The sequence below is a fragment of the Hippocampus comes genome, unplaced genomic scaffold, assembly GCF_001891065.2.
Source record: "Hippocampus comes isolate QL1 unplaced genomic scaffold, H_comes_QL1_v1.1 scaffold111, whole genome shotgun sequence".
Classification (NCBI taxonomy): domain Eukaryota; kingdom Metazoa; phylum Chordata; class Actinopteri; order Syngnathiformes; family Syngnathidae; genus Hippocampus; species Hippocampus comes.
Window position 1 is genome coordinate 3,959,733 of NW_017805698.1, and position 17,783 is coordinate 3,977,515.

The 17,783-nt window shown below is 41.8% G+C and overlaps 1 protein-coding gene across 3 annotated transcripts in view; it reads right to left on the bottom strand.

Annotated features, from left to right (window-relative positions):
* The window catches only part of LOC109523406 (glypican-6), an 84,321-nt gene extending 66,814 nt beyond the window's left edge, over positions 1 to 17,507 (bottom strand). The window contains exons 1-2 of one of the 3 annotated variants that reach the window (XM_019882544.1): positions 17,285 to 17,507; positions 16,908 to 17,103 (exon numbers count right to left, since the gene is read on the bottom strand). In XM_019882544.1, coding sequence (XP_019738103.1) covers positions 16,908 to 17,103; positions 17,285 to 17,287 — 199 coding nt within the window. In that variant the 5' untranslated portion in view covers positions 17,288 to 17,507. Of the gene's footprint in view, positions 1 to 16,907; positions 17,107 to 17,284 lie in introns of all 3 variants that reach the window. The other 2 variants (XM_019882547.1, XM_019882545.1) reach the window with 2 other exon arrangements.
* Between the last annotated feature and the right edge of the window lie 276 nt (positions 17,508 to 17,783).

A 17,783-nucleotide genomic window follows, 5' to 3' on the forward strand; every position in this document is an offset into this window, starting at 1 on the left:
GTGGTAAAAAAAATGTACAGAATCAATGAGTGGGTGTTTTCCTTATGAAAAAAAAGTACTGTGAGGAGAAGAACATTTCACCACCTTTGTTTGTTAGTTTCGGCTGGCTGGTTAGTTCCTTCGTTCATTTGCTCATTAGCTTGTTCTGTAGTTTGCCAGCTACATTGCGAGACCCTGCGTAATATTTAGGATTTGGACAATGGGTAGTTATTTTCACTAATTAGTCATGTTTATTAAATTCTGTTGGCTCCTCGGGCGTCAGTTGGTTCATTTGTTCATTAGCTAGCTCAGTTAGTTAGTTGAACTTTCTGACCAACTAACTTTATATTTATATTTGAATAGCTAGTTCTGTACAAGACTTTTTGGTTGGTTCGGCAGCAATAATTTTAACTTGGACGATTTAGTTGTGTTAGGTTAACTTTTTTTTTGGAGGGGAGGGTTGTTAGTTGGTTAGAGGCTAACAGCATCTCCATAGCTGGCGTATGCCACAGTGCTCACAGTATTTCACTTTTATTGCGCAATGCTGGGAAGAAAGAGTTGGGTGTAGTCATTGTTTGTCCTTTTCAAGGATAGCTTCATTGTTCTGTTTTTTCTGTCGTTTGGACACAAACAGGTTATCTTTTGCCGTTTGATTTTGATTACGGATTGTATGCACAGCCGTCATTTTCAGATTCTGACAATCATCTTTTACAGTGAAACATATTTTTGAGAATTGAGGCGTTAATAAAAAGACAATATTGACATTTTTTTACTGACGCGATTTATCTTGCATAACCTTGGGATAAAACAGTAGAGATAACTGCTGTGTGTGCGGAATAATTATTTTGAAATCAATATAAATGCATTGAATCATGTCATTGGTCAGCCTTCGGCTAATAACTGTGTCTGATAGACTGCATCTCACTCTTCCACTCCCTTTCACCATTTTGCAATTCGGCCAAAAAATGTCATCACACAAGATGTCTGCATGACACCTCAACTCAACCAGCGTTAAGACATAGTTATTGACTTATTTTGCACTCTTTTCTTTTTTCTTGTTCGTTTTTTTTTTTTTTTTAAATGCCTGATTCCAAACAAGGAGAAGCCTCGACAAGCAGTCTTAATAGAACAACAATATCCATCGGATCAGAAGTTATGTGAAGAAAGTGGACCCCCATTCAAAGCCGTAACACTCCAGCCACACCGTACGTGTTTGTTGTCAAGGTTTTTTTGTGCTAGAAACTGGTTTCCAAATGTGAACAAATTTCGTTCAAATAAGCAGAATACACTCTGCCTCACCTATATATCACCCATTTCAGGCAAACTGATCAATATTTATATATAATAAAAATGTTGCCAATGCTGCTGGCCCGTTGGTGGCTTCGCCACTTTTTCCCATTGAACAGAGTGCATCCATATTTTATGATGAGCAGTCAGGAGGTCATCCGAGGCAAACAAAAAAGTCATTTTCGCTTTTTCACGAAATATTACTGTGGCGCTAATATTGTCGCAGTATTCCCTGACACTGGAGTTACCAGTATGAAGGGAAATAAATAAACTCTTATGAGGCCAAAATAGGGGAAAAAAACAACAACACACCAAGCAGAGGTGCTTGAATAAATACAAGTTAAGACGAAAAATCAACAAATAAAATGTACAACCTGGAGGTTAATGGCCATGGAATATTCATGCGCAAAATACTGCTGCAAGGTTTACCAATATCAACGCAGTTAAGATTAATGTGGGTGTGTGTGCATGTTCGACAGATTTGGGAATGATGATCAGCATATCTAACATGGTGTCTACTTTTTTTTTTTTTATGTTGATTATTACAAAGTACGGACTCAAAGAGGAGGAGGCTGTTATGGATTTTCAGTCCAAATGCTGCTTAGACATGCATGCCAACATGCTCTGCATCCACTTAGCGGAGGCGACGGCACCGCGGGGCAGCAGCCGGTGGCACTTTACCGATTATTACCTTTCACTCTGAATTTAACGGCTTCCTCATTAGCGCTGAAACCTCGCCACAGTGCCGGGACTAACCTCTCGTCAGCACTCCGCTCACAGGCCGCTTTCCCCTCGCCTCAAAACAAACCTAGCGAGTGCAAGGGCCAAGTGTCGCTATTAACAGGACGCTGGCTAAAGATAGATGGGCGCAACAAGGCGCTTTGATGGATTTGACATGTAGGTGAGGCCTTGAAGAAAGCAGACATATGTAACAAACACACTACAAGAAACGTTTGGGACACGCGCTATACAAGTTGAAATTTCACCATGAGCCAAAAATGCAGGTGAAGTTAATTTTGACCTTCCATAAACATTTAAATGCACTTGTGCACTAATTAGTTAATGTACGGTATACACACAGTTGAAGGTGTTTTGGGACACGTGGCTCAGACCAAACTTGCTGACACAGAGTCGCACATTTCCCTCCACAATGCCTTGATCTTCATGAGATTTCATTGTTCGCTGCACAGATTTAAGGCACCCGGTGCGCGGTGCAGCAAAACAATCACAGAACACACCCGAGCTGCTGTATCTGTGATGTCGATGTATTTTAGTCAGTTTGGGTCCCGGCAAGGAACCAAATTTGTAATTTTCAACTGAAAACCCTGCTTTAATTATGATGATTCCCTCCTGCATCAAAAGCATTCAGGCTAAAGAGATTACTTTTTATTGAAATTGATTTTTATGATCGAAATAGTCCAACCGTGATGATCTGAATGATTCATGCGGTGCAGGCAGCTTGTGGTTTTAAATTAATGAAATGGAAAAAAAAGAAAGAAAGAAAAACAATAGTCTGTGTCTTCACCTTTTTTTTTTACATATATATATATATATATATATATAAAAGCTCTACTTCCATTAATTTAATCAAGGTTGCAACAATCAAAACGCAATTGAAATGCATAAAGAAACAGCAACAAAATAAGCTCAAGCCTCCTGGTTCATGCTAAAAATTACTTTCACACCACCGACACTGACAGGGTGCAAACATATTGACACAGTAACTTTCTAATGTCTGGGGAAATCACTCCATCCGCTGTCAGGTAGCTTTCCTCACCTCAGTTTCGGTTTTAACACTTCAAAAATAGTACAGGGTGAACCTACAAATAAACAAGCTGCAATGAACCCATTGTTGGAAACATGAGACTAATGGCAACAAATAACACAGGAGAAAACCAACATAACATGGCCGTCGCTGTTGGGGGCTGTTATCCAGGAGGAGAATAAGGGCCACGGCTGCAAAATGGAGAATGCATGCAGTACAGTACTGCAAAGGGGAGGGATAGGCAGTGTGTTTATAGTTGTCATTTCAAGCTGTGGGAATTGTATATGTTATCCAGGAACTAGAAATAGTACCTTGTAGTGGTTTCACCAATGGGAAGCGTCAAACAACAATGTGTAATGCTAAAGGGTACTTCCTCGTTTATCCACTCTATTTTTTTAAATACAGGTCATTTATTAATTTAAAGCATCACAATTGAGACATTATGTAAGGTAAATTCAGAGATTGGTTCCCAAATACAGCATAGGCTACCGAAGATCATTTCTGAAAATGTGAAATGATTTCCTGCTTTTTTGGGGCGTGGCTAAAATGGGATCTCGTGGCACACAAGTCACCCCTCTCCTGCTGTATCAGAACTTGAGCGCTTTTGTTTGCGTCTGCAGTGGTCCGAGACATTTGTGTCGTGCGGTTTTTAGCTAGCTATACCTACACCTCCGAAATGCATCTTCCTTTTGGATAGTCCACTGGCCTGACTTCCTCTTTAAAATTCAATGTCAAGTAGTGGGCCACAAAATATCGTCCTGCGGGTCACAAATGGCCATCATGAGTTTATAAGTAACTTTTTGTATTGACCAATTGTATCCCCTTCCCAAATCTTATGTTGCGTAAAAGAGCAAATTTTAGCTGAATAAATCAATGCTTTCAAAACCTAAAATGTAATTCTAGCTAGCTGACACAGGTAGAAAAAAAAACAAGCCTCTTTCACCGCCTTGGGGTCTGGAGCTAAGGAACACTGGATGAACACCAAAACCCACAAAAAGAATCAACTGAAATCTTCCGTTGCAGATTGGTTATGGAGATGCATTCTCAATGAGGTACTTTTGCTGTTTAAAAACTTTGAACCTGAAATAATGAATTTGAAATCCATCTGTGACCGTAACTTTCTTTGGGCAGCTGGCGACCAAATAGAAAAACAATTAACAGCACAGCCTGTGTTCCAGGTTATATGGAGCAGATGCGCCGTGCAAGGTTTTCTGAGTAACATGGCAGCGGCTGTCAGGCTTTCCCACAACAGGAGCCGCCGTGTGATCTCGGACATGCTATTGTTTTCCCGATAACTCTGCGCGAGAGACTTACCTTGGGCAGCATGCTACACGCTGCTTCACTAAGTCTGAAGAGATTTATTAAATGATCACGTCTATCCATCTTATGTCTATCGCGCTTGTCTTCGTTCGTGAGCTGGAGCTCGTGGACAATTTAGAGTGTTCAATTAACCGAATTTATGTTTTTCGGATGTAGGGGGAAAAAAAACTAACTCCACCCTGCCGACGTCGCAAATCACAAAGGCAAACATTTTACGATGTCTTCTGTTTGAATTAGAACGGCATTTATGCCGAGTAGGCATAATTTTTGGACCCACAGAAACTAAAGTATATGTGGCATATGGGGTTTCCCCCCCCCCCCCGTCTTTTTTCTTAGCCTTTTGGATCCCTTGCATCTGCAAAACCATCTGCTCTTCCTGCTTATCCTGTTCAGAGTCGTGGTGAGCTGGCACCATCTGACATGGGACGAAAGGCAGATTACACCCTGGACTGGTCGCCGGTCAATTACAGGGCATGTATAGAGCCAGACAACCATTCCTACGGGACCAACATTTACAGCATCACTGAGCGGGAACTGAGACCTACGCAAAGAGAACATGCAAAGTCCACGTAGGAAGGCCACAGGGGAGATTTGAACAAAAACATCAGCGTGGTGAGTCAGACATGCTAACGTGCTATTTTATGTTATATAAAACCGCATTAAGTGGAATTGGAAGGGAACCTCGAGGCCAACACTTACTGCTGGTAAGTGCCAACTGACAGCTGAAATAATGATATGTGAGAATCGCTCTCTCCAAAACGCTGTCAAATGACTTGCATGCAATATTTGCTTTGGTTCGCAGTGTTTTATCATGCCCCTGTTAAAATATATCATAAGGTGCATGGGAACGCGACTGATTGTTTTTATAAGGGCGCATGCATCACTACCTGGGACATTAACTACTAATACAATGTTAAACAAAGTGAAGACAATTCCCAGCTCTGCTCATTCATCCATCCTTCCTTTGGCCCACGCTTCGGCGCAGGTTATAAAATTCAATTATTCCCCTGCTCCTGCTCTTTATGCGGACGGCGTCATTCGCGGCCGCGGCGCCGCAAAGCAAGGCAAACGACGCCTTGCATTGGTTCTGCGGAGAGCGAGCATCGGGGGGCCGTTTTGGTCGTCGCGAGCACGACAGATGAGATGCGAGTTTGGTGTCGGTGCTCAAACAAAACTCCCCTCTGCAGCAGCAAATGCCATCATTTGTTTGAATTCCTCCTCCTGGATGAGTGTGACACCATCAGATTACATTGAGAGGTGCGAGAATAGCCTTTAAAGAAGACATATTACACCATTGCTTTTATTTTTGCTGTGGACTGAAAGCATTCGGGTTAGACACCAAAAGATACTGGCGCAGTTCTCTACTTTTGTTCGTTCTGCAAAGAGTTCTTTGTGGTACCTTGACTCCGAGCCTCTGGATGTTTTGCTAATGTCACAAAGAGCTGCTTTAGGGGTTTCTTACAATGTTTTTGTCATCGGCGGTTTCTAGTTTTCCTTGATCTACCTGTCGGAGGTCTGTTACTTGGTAGCTGTTAGTAGTTTCTTTGTTCTTCAGGACATTCGGCTTTGGCCAGTGGTTGTGCAATGTTTTGGAATGACTGTCCATCTTTTCTCAGCTTCATAATGGTTTGTTTTTTTCTGAACCGTAGACAGCTTTCTAGTTTTGATGTTGGCTGAACCTATAATGGGTACGAATGCATGTCTTCACAGACGAAACACCAAATCTGAAACTTAGCATAAACAGTAACCCGCTCCTTCGCAGGGGTTGCATTCCATTCCCCACAACCCAAGTATAGAAACACCCTAAATACTCCCGAGACATGTTTTTAGCATGTATGGCAAGGTCTTTGAACATACTTTAAAATTATACAAAACATTAAATAAATTGAGAAAGAACAAGAAGAGCAATGGATAAAAATACAGCGTGCATTGTGTAAACGTATACAGTAAACAAATTATAAATAAACACATTTTTCTTATCTCACCATTTATTTATATATCGTTTGTTTGTTTTTTTTGAAACCTGATTGTTGATGGACCCCCAAAACCCTGACAGCACAGTCGAATAAGGAAACACCTGGCCCGGGGGTCGGCAACACGCGGCTCCAGAGCCGCATGTGACTCTTTAGCGACATCTAGTGGCTCCCTGGAGCTTTATAAAAAATGTTTTCATTACTTTTCAGAATGGTTACTTCATGTCGCTTTGCACTTCTTGTGTGGTAGCTCACAGGCAACGTTCCTGTGGTGTGGTAACGCTCATGAGCTGCTGCAGCGTAACGTTATAGAAACGCTGAACGGCTTGCTTTTGGAAACATTACTGACATCGGCGTGTTACGAAAAATATTTTGTGTTGTTATTTCCCACTTGACAGGTGGGCACGCACTCAAGAGACCCGCCTATATTCCAACAAGCAATTAAGAAGACGCTTTTCAATAACACGTCCCCGTGAACGATGATCCTGCTATATGAAGGCGCAAACTGCAGGTGATTTGCGAGTGGAGCAGAAGCATAGCATCGAAGTTCAAAGGCGTCATTGTAAAGCATCAACATGACAGCTCTTCACAGATCCGTCTCGCGGCATGTGTGACGGGCACAAAGGTCATTTGGGTCTCGTAATACATCATCGGCCACTCCTAATCACCCCATCCCTACCATGCAGGTGCTCCCATTTACCCTTTCTAATCCTCCCCATTCCATTACACGATGCGGGAAAACCTGTGCACATTACACACTCCAGCGAAGCTCATTTGTGCCCTTACGCAAGCGGCCAAGGATCAAATCATATCAACACTCATATTTCAGTCCAGCTCATGGCTGAGAATAAACAAACGATGGCATCGGATGCGACTTTTATTGTGATGTGGCCTCAACCGTATCGTAACATCTTATCTCTGTCGCTACCTCAATCCAGACAACAGTTAGGGGGGGGGGGGGGGTTGAGATGCACCCTATTTTTACACTGATAACAAATACCGTTCTTTGTGTGGATGACAAAAATAAACCTTGTTACCTACAGGCATGCCTGTGACAGTGACGCTGAGCGTTTGCTTATTGCGCTGAAGCTAGAGTCGATCACAATCTGTTCCGAGATGGCGCCGGCATGACTGGCTGCCTCGGTTATGCGCTCCTTAGTATTGTCGTCATTTTCATTCATATTTTGGCGATCCTATGCCGCTTATTTACTCGAGAGAAGACGCGCTTTTTTTCGCCAACACACACAAACCCACACAGTTTTTCGGAGTTAATAGCCGGAGAGGCGGCTGCTCTGTACCGAGGATGGAAACCACGCCGGAAGAGGGGCAACCGAGCCGGCGCGCTCATCATTTCAAACCACGTTCCCATTGATTTATCTTGCTCTTGCAAGTTCTCGACCAAACAAGATGGATGAACTTCCCACAAGGACCAACGAATCCTTTGTACGTTTTGCCGCGCTCTGCGTCACCGAAACCTGACTCAGTGACCGCGACCCGGACACCACGCTTCCCTCTACCCGGCTTCCGTCTCCAATGAGCGGACCGTGACACGGAGCTATCGGAGAAATCAAAAGATGGTGCAATATGCTTCTATATCAACGAGGAATGGTGCACTTCAGCACACACTGCAGCCCGGACTTGGAGTCGCTGTTTCTTAACTGTCAGCTATTCTACTCACCACGTGTGTTCTCCTCCTTCGGACGGAAATTTGGAACGAGAATAAATTCATTCCTGATGTCAAACTGTCACCACAATAAAGCTTTTGTTTTTTTTTAACCAGTACAGGCAAGGTTTTTAGTGTCATTTTGACATTATATACTATCGTACGTGTGGACGAAGAAGTTCGTTGATTCTAAATTATAAAAGTAACACTGTTGTATTGGCTTCTCTTTTTTATGAGCTGAACTCAAACAGCCTGAGGCTCCAATCAAAAAACTTATGTGTTGCACTTCATGTGGCAGATTTCCTGTTCTGTGCTCCTCACCCAATTTTTCCTCCGATGCACAATGGGATAAAGTTTCACAGAGGTCAGATCATATACTGTGTTTTCAACCACGATGGTTGCTTTGAACAATTTCAGAAGGTTTGGGTCAATTCTGAAAGAACTTTCAAGGTCCCAATGTACAAAAAGGTTTGACAAAAGAATATCTTGAAATTTCTCTTAAGCATGCATCGGCAAACAGCCTCAAGCTAGCTCATCTGCAGGCTGAATCGTGGCCTTGCGCTGACAAAAAGTTTACACTTGCGGAGCTGTTAAGAGTTTGCCTTCTCACCCTGACTCCGCTGAATCCTGCGGCATCGCTTTGACCAGAATAAAACTGGGCGGCTGCGAGCATGAAGTGCACTCGTGAATCATGCTGAGGCTGAGCATGATACTTTGTCAAAAATTTGTTGAGTTTGGAATACATAAAACTGGGAAACCGCACACGGCCCAGAATTGGATCAAATGGTTCAGAGCAGCAATTTCCAAGACATTTCAACACTTAACTAATCCAAACTAAATCTGTCAAATTTACTGTTGATTGATCGTGTCTTGAAGCAAGTGAGGCGAATTTTAGACCAGTAGTTGGCGCTATTGATTCAACTCAACAAGTTTCCTGACGTTGTGGCCACATTTACCTTGAAAAAGTAACTTAGTAAATTACTGTTTCATGGTAGTTTCAAGTAATACTTGACTTTAAAGTAACTTTGTTACTTGACTAATGACTTGATTTTAAAAGAACTAAGTTACTTTATGAGTTGCACTCAACAGGTGTTGACAACCCCACTTAACATAAAACGCTTGCAAATCATTAATTTGAAGTGTTTGTTCTGTTTTTTTTTTTTTTTTTAAACACTGATTTTTAAGAATAAAGTTTGCTTTTTAAATAAACAGGCTAACGTAATTTCTGGACTACAGAGCGCACCGGATTATAAAACGCACCCACTACATTTTTAAAGGAAAAAACATTTTGTACACACATAAGCCGCAACTCTCTATAAGCCGCAGGTGCTCATATTATAACCTGAGATATTTGCAAAAAAGAAGGTACACAGAAAGAGGTTTCAACGTTTAAGAACTTAACCTTAACTGTTCTTTCCAAATAACGTGGCAGCAGGATGGCAGTAAAACAGCACTCACAGGGCTGGTTTAAAAAAAAAAACAAAACACTGTTCTCTGTCGAGTAATGCTTTGTTTGAAAATGACAAAATCTTCACTTGCCGTAACATTCGGTCAACCTTCATTCGGCTTTCTACCATCATTTCACGACAATGTCTTTCGGGAGGTTTTCTTTTGGCATATGTAACCAAGTGAACAATACTATGACTGTTGTATTGAATGCTGCCTCGTTTAAGAAATGGAGCACTGTCATCTTAAAAAGAGCGTTGGATAATCTTGTGGGAAATCTTGCGAGACTTGCACCACGAAGTGAAGTGAGACGGACGCTGAGCTGTGCTTATTCAGACTTGATGTAACTGCAATCGGCAAATGTCGTCGTTTGAGAGTTTGAATGGTGTCGCATGGTGGGTCGTGTGAATAATGTTTTGTGATCTTCCTAATTGTAGTCAGGAGAGCAACGTGTTAAATTAGTTGTTATTGTAAAAAGTGGACGTCATCGACTCATTTAGATTGAAGTGAAGATGTTGCTGCAAAGATTCTGTATGCACCGACAAGGGACAGATCCAAAGAAAGAACCATCTCCTTAAAAGGTGTCTACCTGTGGCTCTTCATTTTATGAAATGGACTCTCATGCTGTTGTAACTCACGTTGTAGAGCACCATACTAAGCGATAGAAGTTGCCCACTCAGCATCCACTGCAGCTTGGCCATCCACAAAAGGGAATTACTGCATCTGATGTCCCTTCTCAAAGGTTCATCCTTTCTTCCTCCCAAATGGGTCGTATTTTAGTTTTGTCTCGTTTAGTTGAAGAGTTCAGACAAGGGGATGTCGTCAATCTTTGTAAGTCTGCGAAGCCATTTGGCACTTTAATGTGATTCAGGGTTCTACAAATAAACTTGGCTATTGTAGAATGACAAAATATGAACCCAAAACTCATTTTGACCTCTGATGTGTATCTGCACAAACATGTTTACCAAAAGTTGTTCGTTGCTCCTCCCGGGAGAGTGACTATCCCGCTATTCCCAGAAAAATAGGAGGAACCTTCCTGAGAAGCTAACAGGCATGCATATTGTTAAAGACAAAGAAATGGTGGGTTGAGTAAATAGCTGAGTCCATCACTCTCAGTTAAACGTGTCAATGTATGGTTATGCAATTATGCGACGACACTGGCAATCAGTCCAGAGTGTACAGTACACCACCTATCACTAAAATTCACCTGAGATAGGCTCCAGCTCACCTGCTCTAGCAATGCATGGACATATAGTCAAACTATTGACTACCTGTTGCCTTAGAAAAATATTTTCTGGCCTAAGTGGACAAAAATGTGGAATTTAAGGATCAAGTGTATTAATTGAAGTATGAATAATGCCTATATTCTGGAAAATCCAAATTGAGACGTTTTTTTTTACAGCTCACTGGTCACCCCGTGTTGTGTCTGCTGTGCGATACATCAGAAAAATCCTAATATGTCTGTGAAGGCAAGCAAAGGCGCATGAATGGAACCGGCACTGCTGTTTCATGAAATAGAAACCTGTACAGTAGAGATTGTGGCAGCCATATGAAGGCTGCTCTTTCGTCCGCATGACTTAATCGAGTGTGACAGCAGCTCTGAGCCAGACTCCAACAGCGCTAATTGCTCGGTCAACAGATGCTGCAGTATTTACCTTAGCGACACGTCTCAAAAACCAACAATGTGCTGTCATCTTTTTACGTTTTTTTTCCCCTATTCATAGATGTTTTCAATTTTTAACGTCAAGCGTCAGTGAGAAGTCGGCAGGATGCACGCCTCAAGGACACGGCCATCGCCGGCGCAAATTTGCTGAGGTGCTTATAACACCTCGCCTCAATATGACTCATTCAAAGGAGCTGATCAAAGGGCGTCTATTCTAGGGGTGACATCATCTGGAGATGAGAGATGAAATTGTTCACTCACTTTTCCGAGACCGCTTGTGATGTCAGCGACACGGATGCAAAGGTGCGAGTGGGTTAGTTATTCCAGGCACTAGTGAACAGGTGGGCCTTTTATCAAACATGCAGCCTGGCTTCATCGACACAACCGTAGATGCGCCAGATGGGATGATTTATACTTTTTTTTTTTTTTTTTTAATTAGCTGTGTGCAAAGCAAAAGGCCTGTCAGAAATGTTGACACCAATAGTTTGTTATTATGGACTACTATACTTCTAAATAATGGGAACTAAAACAAAAGTCTGGCATCATGCGCCATTACGGCTCTCAGGTGAAATTTCAGGACGGGCCTTGTGAATGGTGGTTTGTCAATGCACTCTGTGATTCACCCAAAGTCAGCTGGTGTCCAGCCCATCTGGGAATCTAAATGACGATAAGTGATTTAAAAAAAAAAATGGCTGGATGGAAGTGACCAAATCGCCGTGCAATGTACTTCAAGCTGCAACCATAAAAATAACCACAAGAAATTGACATCTCTGGCAGTGCCAGCCAAAAGTGACAATTTTCAAACCAGCTCGAGATTGTACAGGAAATTGTGTCCCTTCAAGTGAAGTGGTGCTTTTAAATGCATTTAGGAGGTCCAAACACATCCCATGTCGGAGATCATCTGAAATAAGCACTATATCTTGACTCTTCATCCCATTCAGCTTGGCTTCTACAAAATTCCTCCCAGTGAGACACTTCTGCTGATGCAGGATGAAAAACACCCATGCTATGCTCGCCGCGTGCCAAGTTTTTTTAGATGAAACCATCACTTCTGCAAACTCACCTTTATGCTTAACTGCCGACTTTAATTCCCCCCAACCACAGCTGTTTCTGTTTGGAACACATGACTGAACGACGCCGCTAACGCCGTCGTGCTTTTAGCAGCTGTTTCTTCTCGAGTTTCGTCGTGCCAATGAACGCAAAAAAATTGGAAATGTGGACCGTCATGCTCGGAAATGTGAATTATTACATTTCCCACGTTCACACAACGCAAAGTGTTCTCTCAGGAATTCAGCGAGAAATTGGAGAAAAACGAAAGCATTTTATTGCTTTTGAATTGGACTATTTTCAACTAACATGAAGGAAAATCCAGCCACTTTCATACTTGTAGAGCTATAGGGAAAGTGGAGTCGAGCTCACACTGCCCCGGTCGCCAGCCAATCGCAGAACACAGAGAGACAAAACATTCACGCAATTTAGAGAGTCTTCAATGAATCTAACATGCAAGTTTTGGGGAATGTGTGAAAAAGTTTGGCTACCCGGAGAACCTCATAACTGTGGGGCAGACATACTACGTCATCATCAGTCTATGGTGCTGCCCCAACATGAAGCAAAATGATGGAAATACTAAATCGTGAGAAGCCATAAAAAATGTTATATGTTGCCTTAGGTGACGGGGGATGCTTCATGAATTACAAAGTACAATGGCACGCAATAAGACCTCCCTAAGGGGAAATAATCCCAAATATGTCTGTCTGACTTCGATGAATTATCATGGTATCATGGCAACACGCATGACAATGTAGGTTCCAAGTACCATTAACAACTTTTTTTTTTTTTTAACGCAGCGCCATCTGGTGAACGTAGAGGGCTAAGGGACCACTTGGTGTGAATAAATTCTTGATTCGAATGTTTCTGTCTTTGCACCACAACTTCAGCATTTTTTTTACTGTCTGTACCTCGTTTTTTTTTGGGCCACAGCTTCGTGAAATTTACACATACTGGGTGGGGTGACCCAGAAATGAGGGCGTTCCCTGTCAAATTGCACGTTGTCCCCGAGACTTTTCTCAACCAGGAGGCTGTAGTAAGTCTAGCACCTCTTTATGGTTAAACGTCATCTCATATTGCGCGTTTTGAGTCAATTAATTGCTTCCGTGGTCCGCTAGTGACCGCCTGGTGATCGACTCATGAAGGTAGCTTGGAATTTGTCTATCATTACCATTTACAACCACAGTCATTGTAATGGTGACAAAGGTTAGGCTTTGAATCATTTGATTTAATTTGAAACAGTATCGGCTGGCCATCAAAGCCATAGAAGGTGACGACGTGCCCGCGTGTGCAGTGAGATGCATTGCTAGGCAACGCTTAAACAACAGCCAGCTCACTCACCTTTATCCTAATTAAAAACCTCCAAACCTGCATTCAGTCATGAGCACAGTCCTCTGATTAAATTACTTTTATTGTATTAAATAGAGAATGCAAATATACGCTCCTACAAATTAGACTGTTTGATGACTGGTGACGATCGACTTCCAGATCCTCTTCACACGTTCATTTCACATTTAAAATGTGAAATATTTGCTTTTGCTGGCATCAGTGCAAAGTGAACCACAAAATTGAAAAACTGCAGCCCAAAAGGTCGTAGTGCCCCATGGAGAGCTTAGCGAACGGTATTTGGTGAATAGGCTCTCTGAAAGCATCTTCAATGTATCTAGCATTGCACTCGAACATAAATTCAGTGGATAGCGGCTATAGAATGATAACAAAATAAGTCCATTATTTTGAATTTCAATTTCACTTCCACTTTTAAAAACCCGAACAAGACCCCTGGGTTACCCCCTTTTCTAATGTGAATACTGGGTTGCATAAACTTTTGAACGGGGCGTTGTTTTGTGTTCTGAGCATGCTGTTTCACAATCAATCTTGGTTTTTGTAGTACAGGAAGTACTGTAGAAAGTAACATCTGAAAATGACGTCTATTTGCATCATGACGTTGTCCCTGTTTGTCGTTTAAATCGGGGTACTTAAATGCGGAAGTAACTCTGTCCATTCACGTATGTAAATTGATTATTCCGAATGTTGGCACTAATTACACATTGTTACCAGCTGAGAGGAATGTAAAAAGTTAGTTTGGGGGATCAATAGTGTCATCCTGTTAATTCAATACAAGCCCAGAATTGAATCAAAGAACAAACTATTGATATTTGATCCTTTCTAACTGATTTGTAAGTATACTAATTCACAATTTTAATAATACTGTCAAGCGGTATCAACCGAGCAATATATCATAGTGCTGTTCTAGATGGAAGTGTGTTTCATTTTTAGCCTCATGACCGATTTAACCACTTGATTTGCACCTTAATGTGAAACATGGTATTTAGCACACATCTGATTCTGACAATGAAATGTCAGTTACAAAGCAACATTTTGCATTTCAAGTGTTTCTATTTTTAAAATAGTTAATAAAGAAGGATATATATTTTTTTTACCTGCGCAAGCGATAATGAGGAAGATGACAATTCGAAAATGCAAAGGCTATAGTTCGTCTTTCTTTCCGCAGCGTGGACTTTGACGCATCGCATTTGCATCTTTTTTTTTTTTTTTTTTTTAAATGCACTCATCACATCGCACATCACACGTGTAGGCACACAAGGAGAAATTCACAGAAAGGCGAGGCGCCAATTGTGCTGCTGTGCACACTTGAGGTGGGAGGTGGGGATGGCATTTTGCTCAAGGACACTTCGGCAGTCACCGGCAAGCAGACTAACATTTTTTTTTACATTTTGCTCCATCGTGGCATTCAAACCGTCCCTGGCCTTCACGATCATAAGACCAATTTCTGACAGAAAAGCCTACTGCTGGCACCATTTCAGTGATATCAGTATCTGTATTGATATTTGTATCAATATAGATATGGATGATCCCTTTTTGTGATGTTGGCTTCCACCGATGAACAGGAGATTTGTGCCATTGGTTTGTTGTCATTCATTGACAGAATGCTAAGCTATATTAACTGTATTGTGATGACTTGCAAGTGTGGGAAAAGTCTCGCATCTCCAGTTGGTAAGCCTCACAGTCAGTCTCTCAGCCAGCTATACAATATAATTGCAAGTGAGATGCGCTTTAATTGCCTTTTATAGCATTTTTAATCATGTGGAAAAAGAGTCCCTTGTGTTTGGAGACACTTAAGCAAGTGGAAGCCACAAGTCCGCCTGGCGTTGGCGCTAAAATGTACGGTCGGACGGGTTAGTTAATCTGCTTATGGCTGACCATTCATTATCCATTATCTATGCACGCAGGGTTGGCTCCAGCACGGAGCAGGCAGGCAATCTCACCGCAGCCGCCTGGAGGGACTCTTCACATTAGGATTAAATATTGTTATCGTCATGTAGAGCAGCTCGCACGTAATTAACTGGCGTGCTTCGAGGAAGTAAAGATACCCAGGCTGACCGCCGACCTCTGCGACGGAATATTAGGGCCACGATTCAATGAAAACAAAGGAAAATTACAAGGAAAGAAGAGGTGGAAATGTGTCCTCATCCCAGAAAAGAAGTCTCACTTGAACAGAATAAAGTTGGAATTCAAACTGAATGAGTGTCAAAATTCCCACTGGTTCACAAAAGGTTTTTCTTTTCTCATCATATGACAACATTATTTTCTTGATATGAATTTAATCTTATAACATGGCAACTTTTTTTTCCTAAAACGGTATGTTATATTTCATTTATTCAGTGAATGTTTGAGTCAAATAGATGATTGTAAATATTCATTGTAAAATATTTGATTTTGTTTTCACAGTGTTCTATAATGGACGAGCAATAAAATGATTGTGGGTATTGATGATGACAGATTTGACGGATGGATGGCCTGGCCGCTAGTGAATGTGAAGTGAGCTAGTGAAGTGAGCGGCAACATTTACGGATGTGACTACCTCTGATTGTTATTTCTTTTTCTCTCAAAAGCTCTACTTTTTTTTCTGACGACTGCTTCATTTTCGTTTTAGGTCCTTTGGCCGTTCTCATAACTTTTTTTCTTGCAGAATTTCTCCAGTGTACCCTTGGTTTAAGAACTTAATTAATTTTGTGACTGTGTTGACAATCTGAAATATTCTCAAACCAAAGCAATTCTTCCCATTAAGATGAATGGAAGTACAATTAATCCATTCCAGCCCCAAAACTAAGTCACCTTTGTGTGTGGGGATGACAAGAGAGTGGAAGGCGGGGCCTGCCGATGACCCGCCCAAACAGCAGCACCTTCTCTCGGGCTTCCTAATAGCATCATCACCTGCACTTTTCACCTTCTTGAGAGATAAAACTAGTGCTATTATTGGAAAGAAGAAAAAAAATCAAACTGAATCAATTTATCTGAAATTATGTAAATAAACCAACCTTCATGAAACAAGGTTCCACTTTTTTACCTGTGACTTTTTTTCTCAAAATAGTCTCACTTCACATATTAGAACCTACTTCTTGTAAAACTACATTATTCTGTTGATCCTTCTCGTGATATGATGCCTAACCCCCCCCATATGTCCGCTCTTTTTTTTCTTTTTTTTGGATTAGACTACATTTGGTTTCGTTAAAAGTCCAACTTTATTCTATTGTATTTTTAGTGTAGCTTGTGTAGTAGGGCTTACTTTTGGCAGTGGAGGTTGAAAACGTTCGTTTATCACATGGAAACTGAACAAGTGGTTGAGGTCTTGCTCCACCCTCAAACTCAGCAGCAAACCCCAAATGAGCACAACTGAGTTGTTTTTTTTTTCCCAAACCCATACATAAACATCTTGGTGTTCAAGTTGCATTGCAGTCTTACCTGGAATCTCCTGGAGTGGAACATGCGTGAAGCTGAAGCCCCTGGCTACACAAGCCTCCCTCGTCTCGCTGCAATTCCGTGCTTTCAATTCTGCTTTGGCTGCGATGCACAGCGCAGAAAAAGTGTAAACGAGCATCTCCAGTCTGAGCATTGTGGACTTGGATAAAAAGATCCAGGAGCTTCCCTGCTGTATCCTCTACTAATTAAAAAAAGACAAAAACAACAACAAAAAAAAGAAATAAAATAACAACAGGAGGATCCACTGGTACTTGGATCTTTTACTCAGTTAGTGTCTGCACAGCCAAGTAGAAGCACATGTCCCTAAGGAGAAAATGGGTTTAAAATGCAGCAAGGGGTGCTTAATTAAGAGCCCCCACCATGCACCGCTTGAGAGATGGCGCGCATGAATGTGCCACATGGATCCAGAGAAGAGAAGTGCTCTTCTCGCCACTGGCGCTCAACTTGTCTTAGCCCTGCAGCAGACGTGCGGTCCGGACTGAGAGCCGAGGCGCGCTGCGTTCAAGTGCAACTGCTGTGCGAGTGGGTGCAGAGGAGAGCCTCCTCTGTGCGCCGCGCATCGGATGCTCAGGCGGTGCGAAGCAGCTCACAAAATGTGGACTGGAATCTAACAGCAGAGACCAGTTTAAAAGTACTGCAGGGGGCAATTGAGATTCATGTGAATGCTTGGCTGTCCGAATTGATCTATTTTCTGATGCACAACTGTGTCACTGTGATTGTTTCTCTGTATTCCTACAATAACACGTGTCTATCAATGTTCTTTCAATATTATTCCTATTAAAAAAAAGAATAAGTAGTCCTCCTAGTGAAAATGTGCTGTAGCCTCACTGTAACTATTGAATGAATGCCGAGAGATTA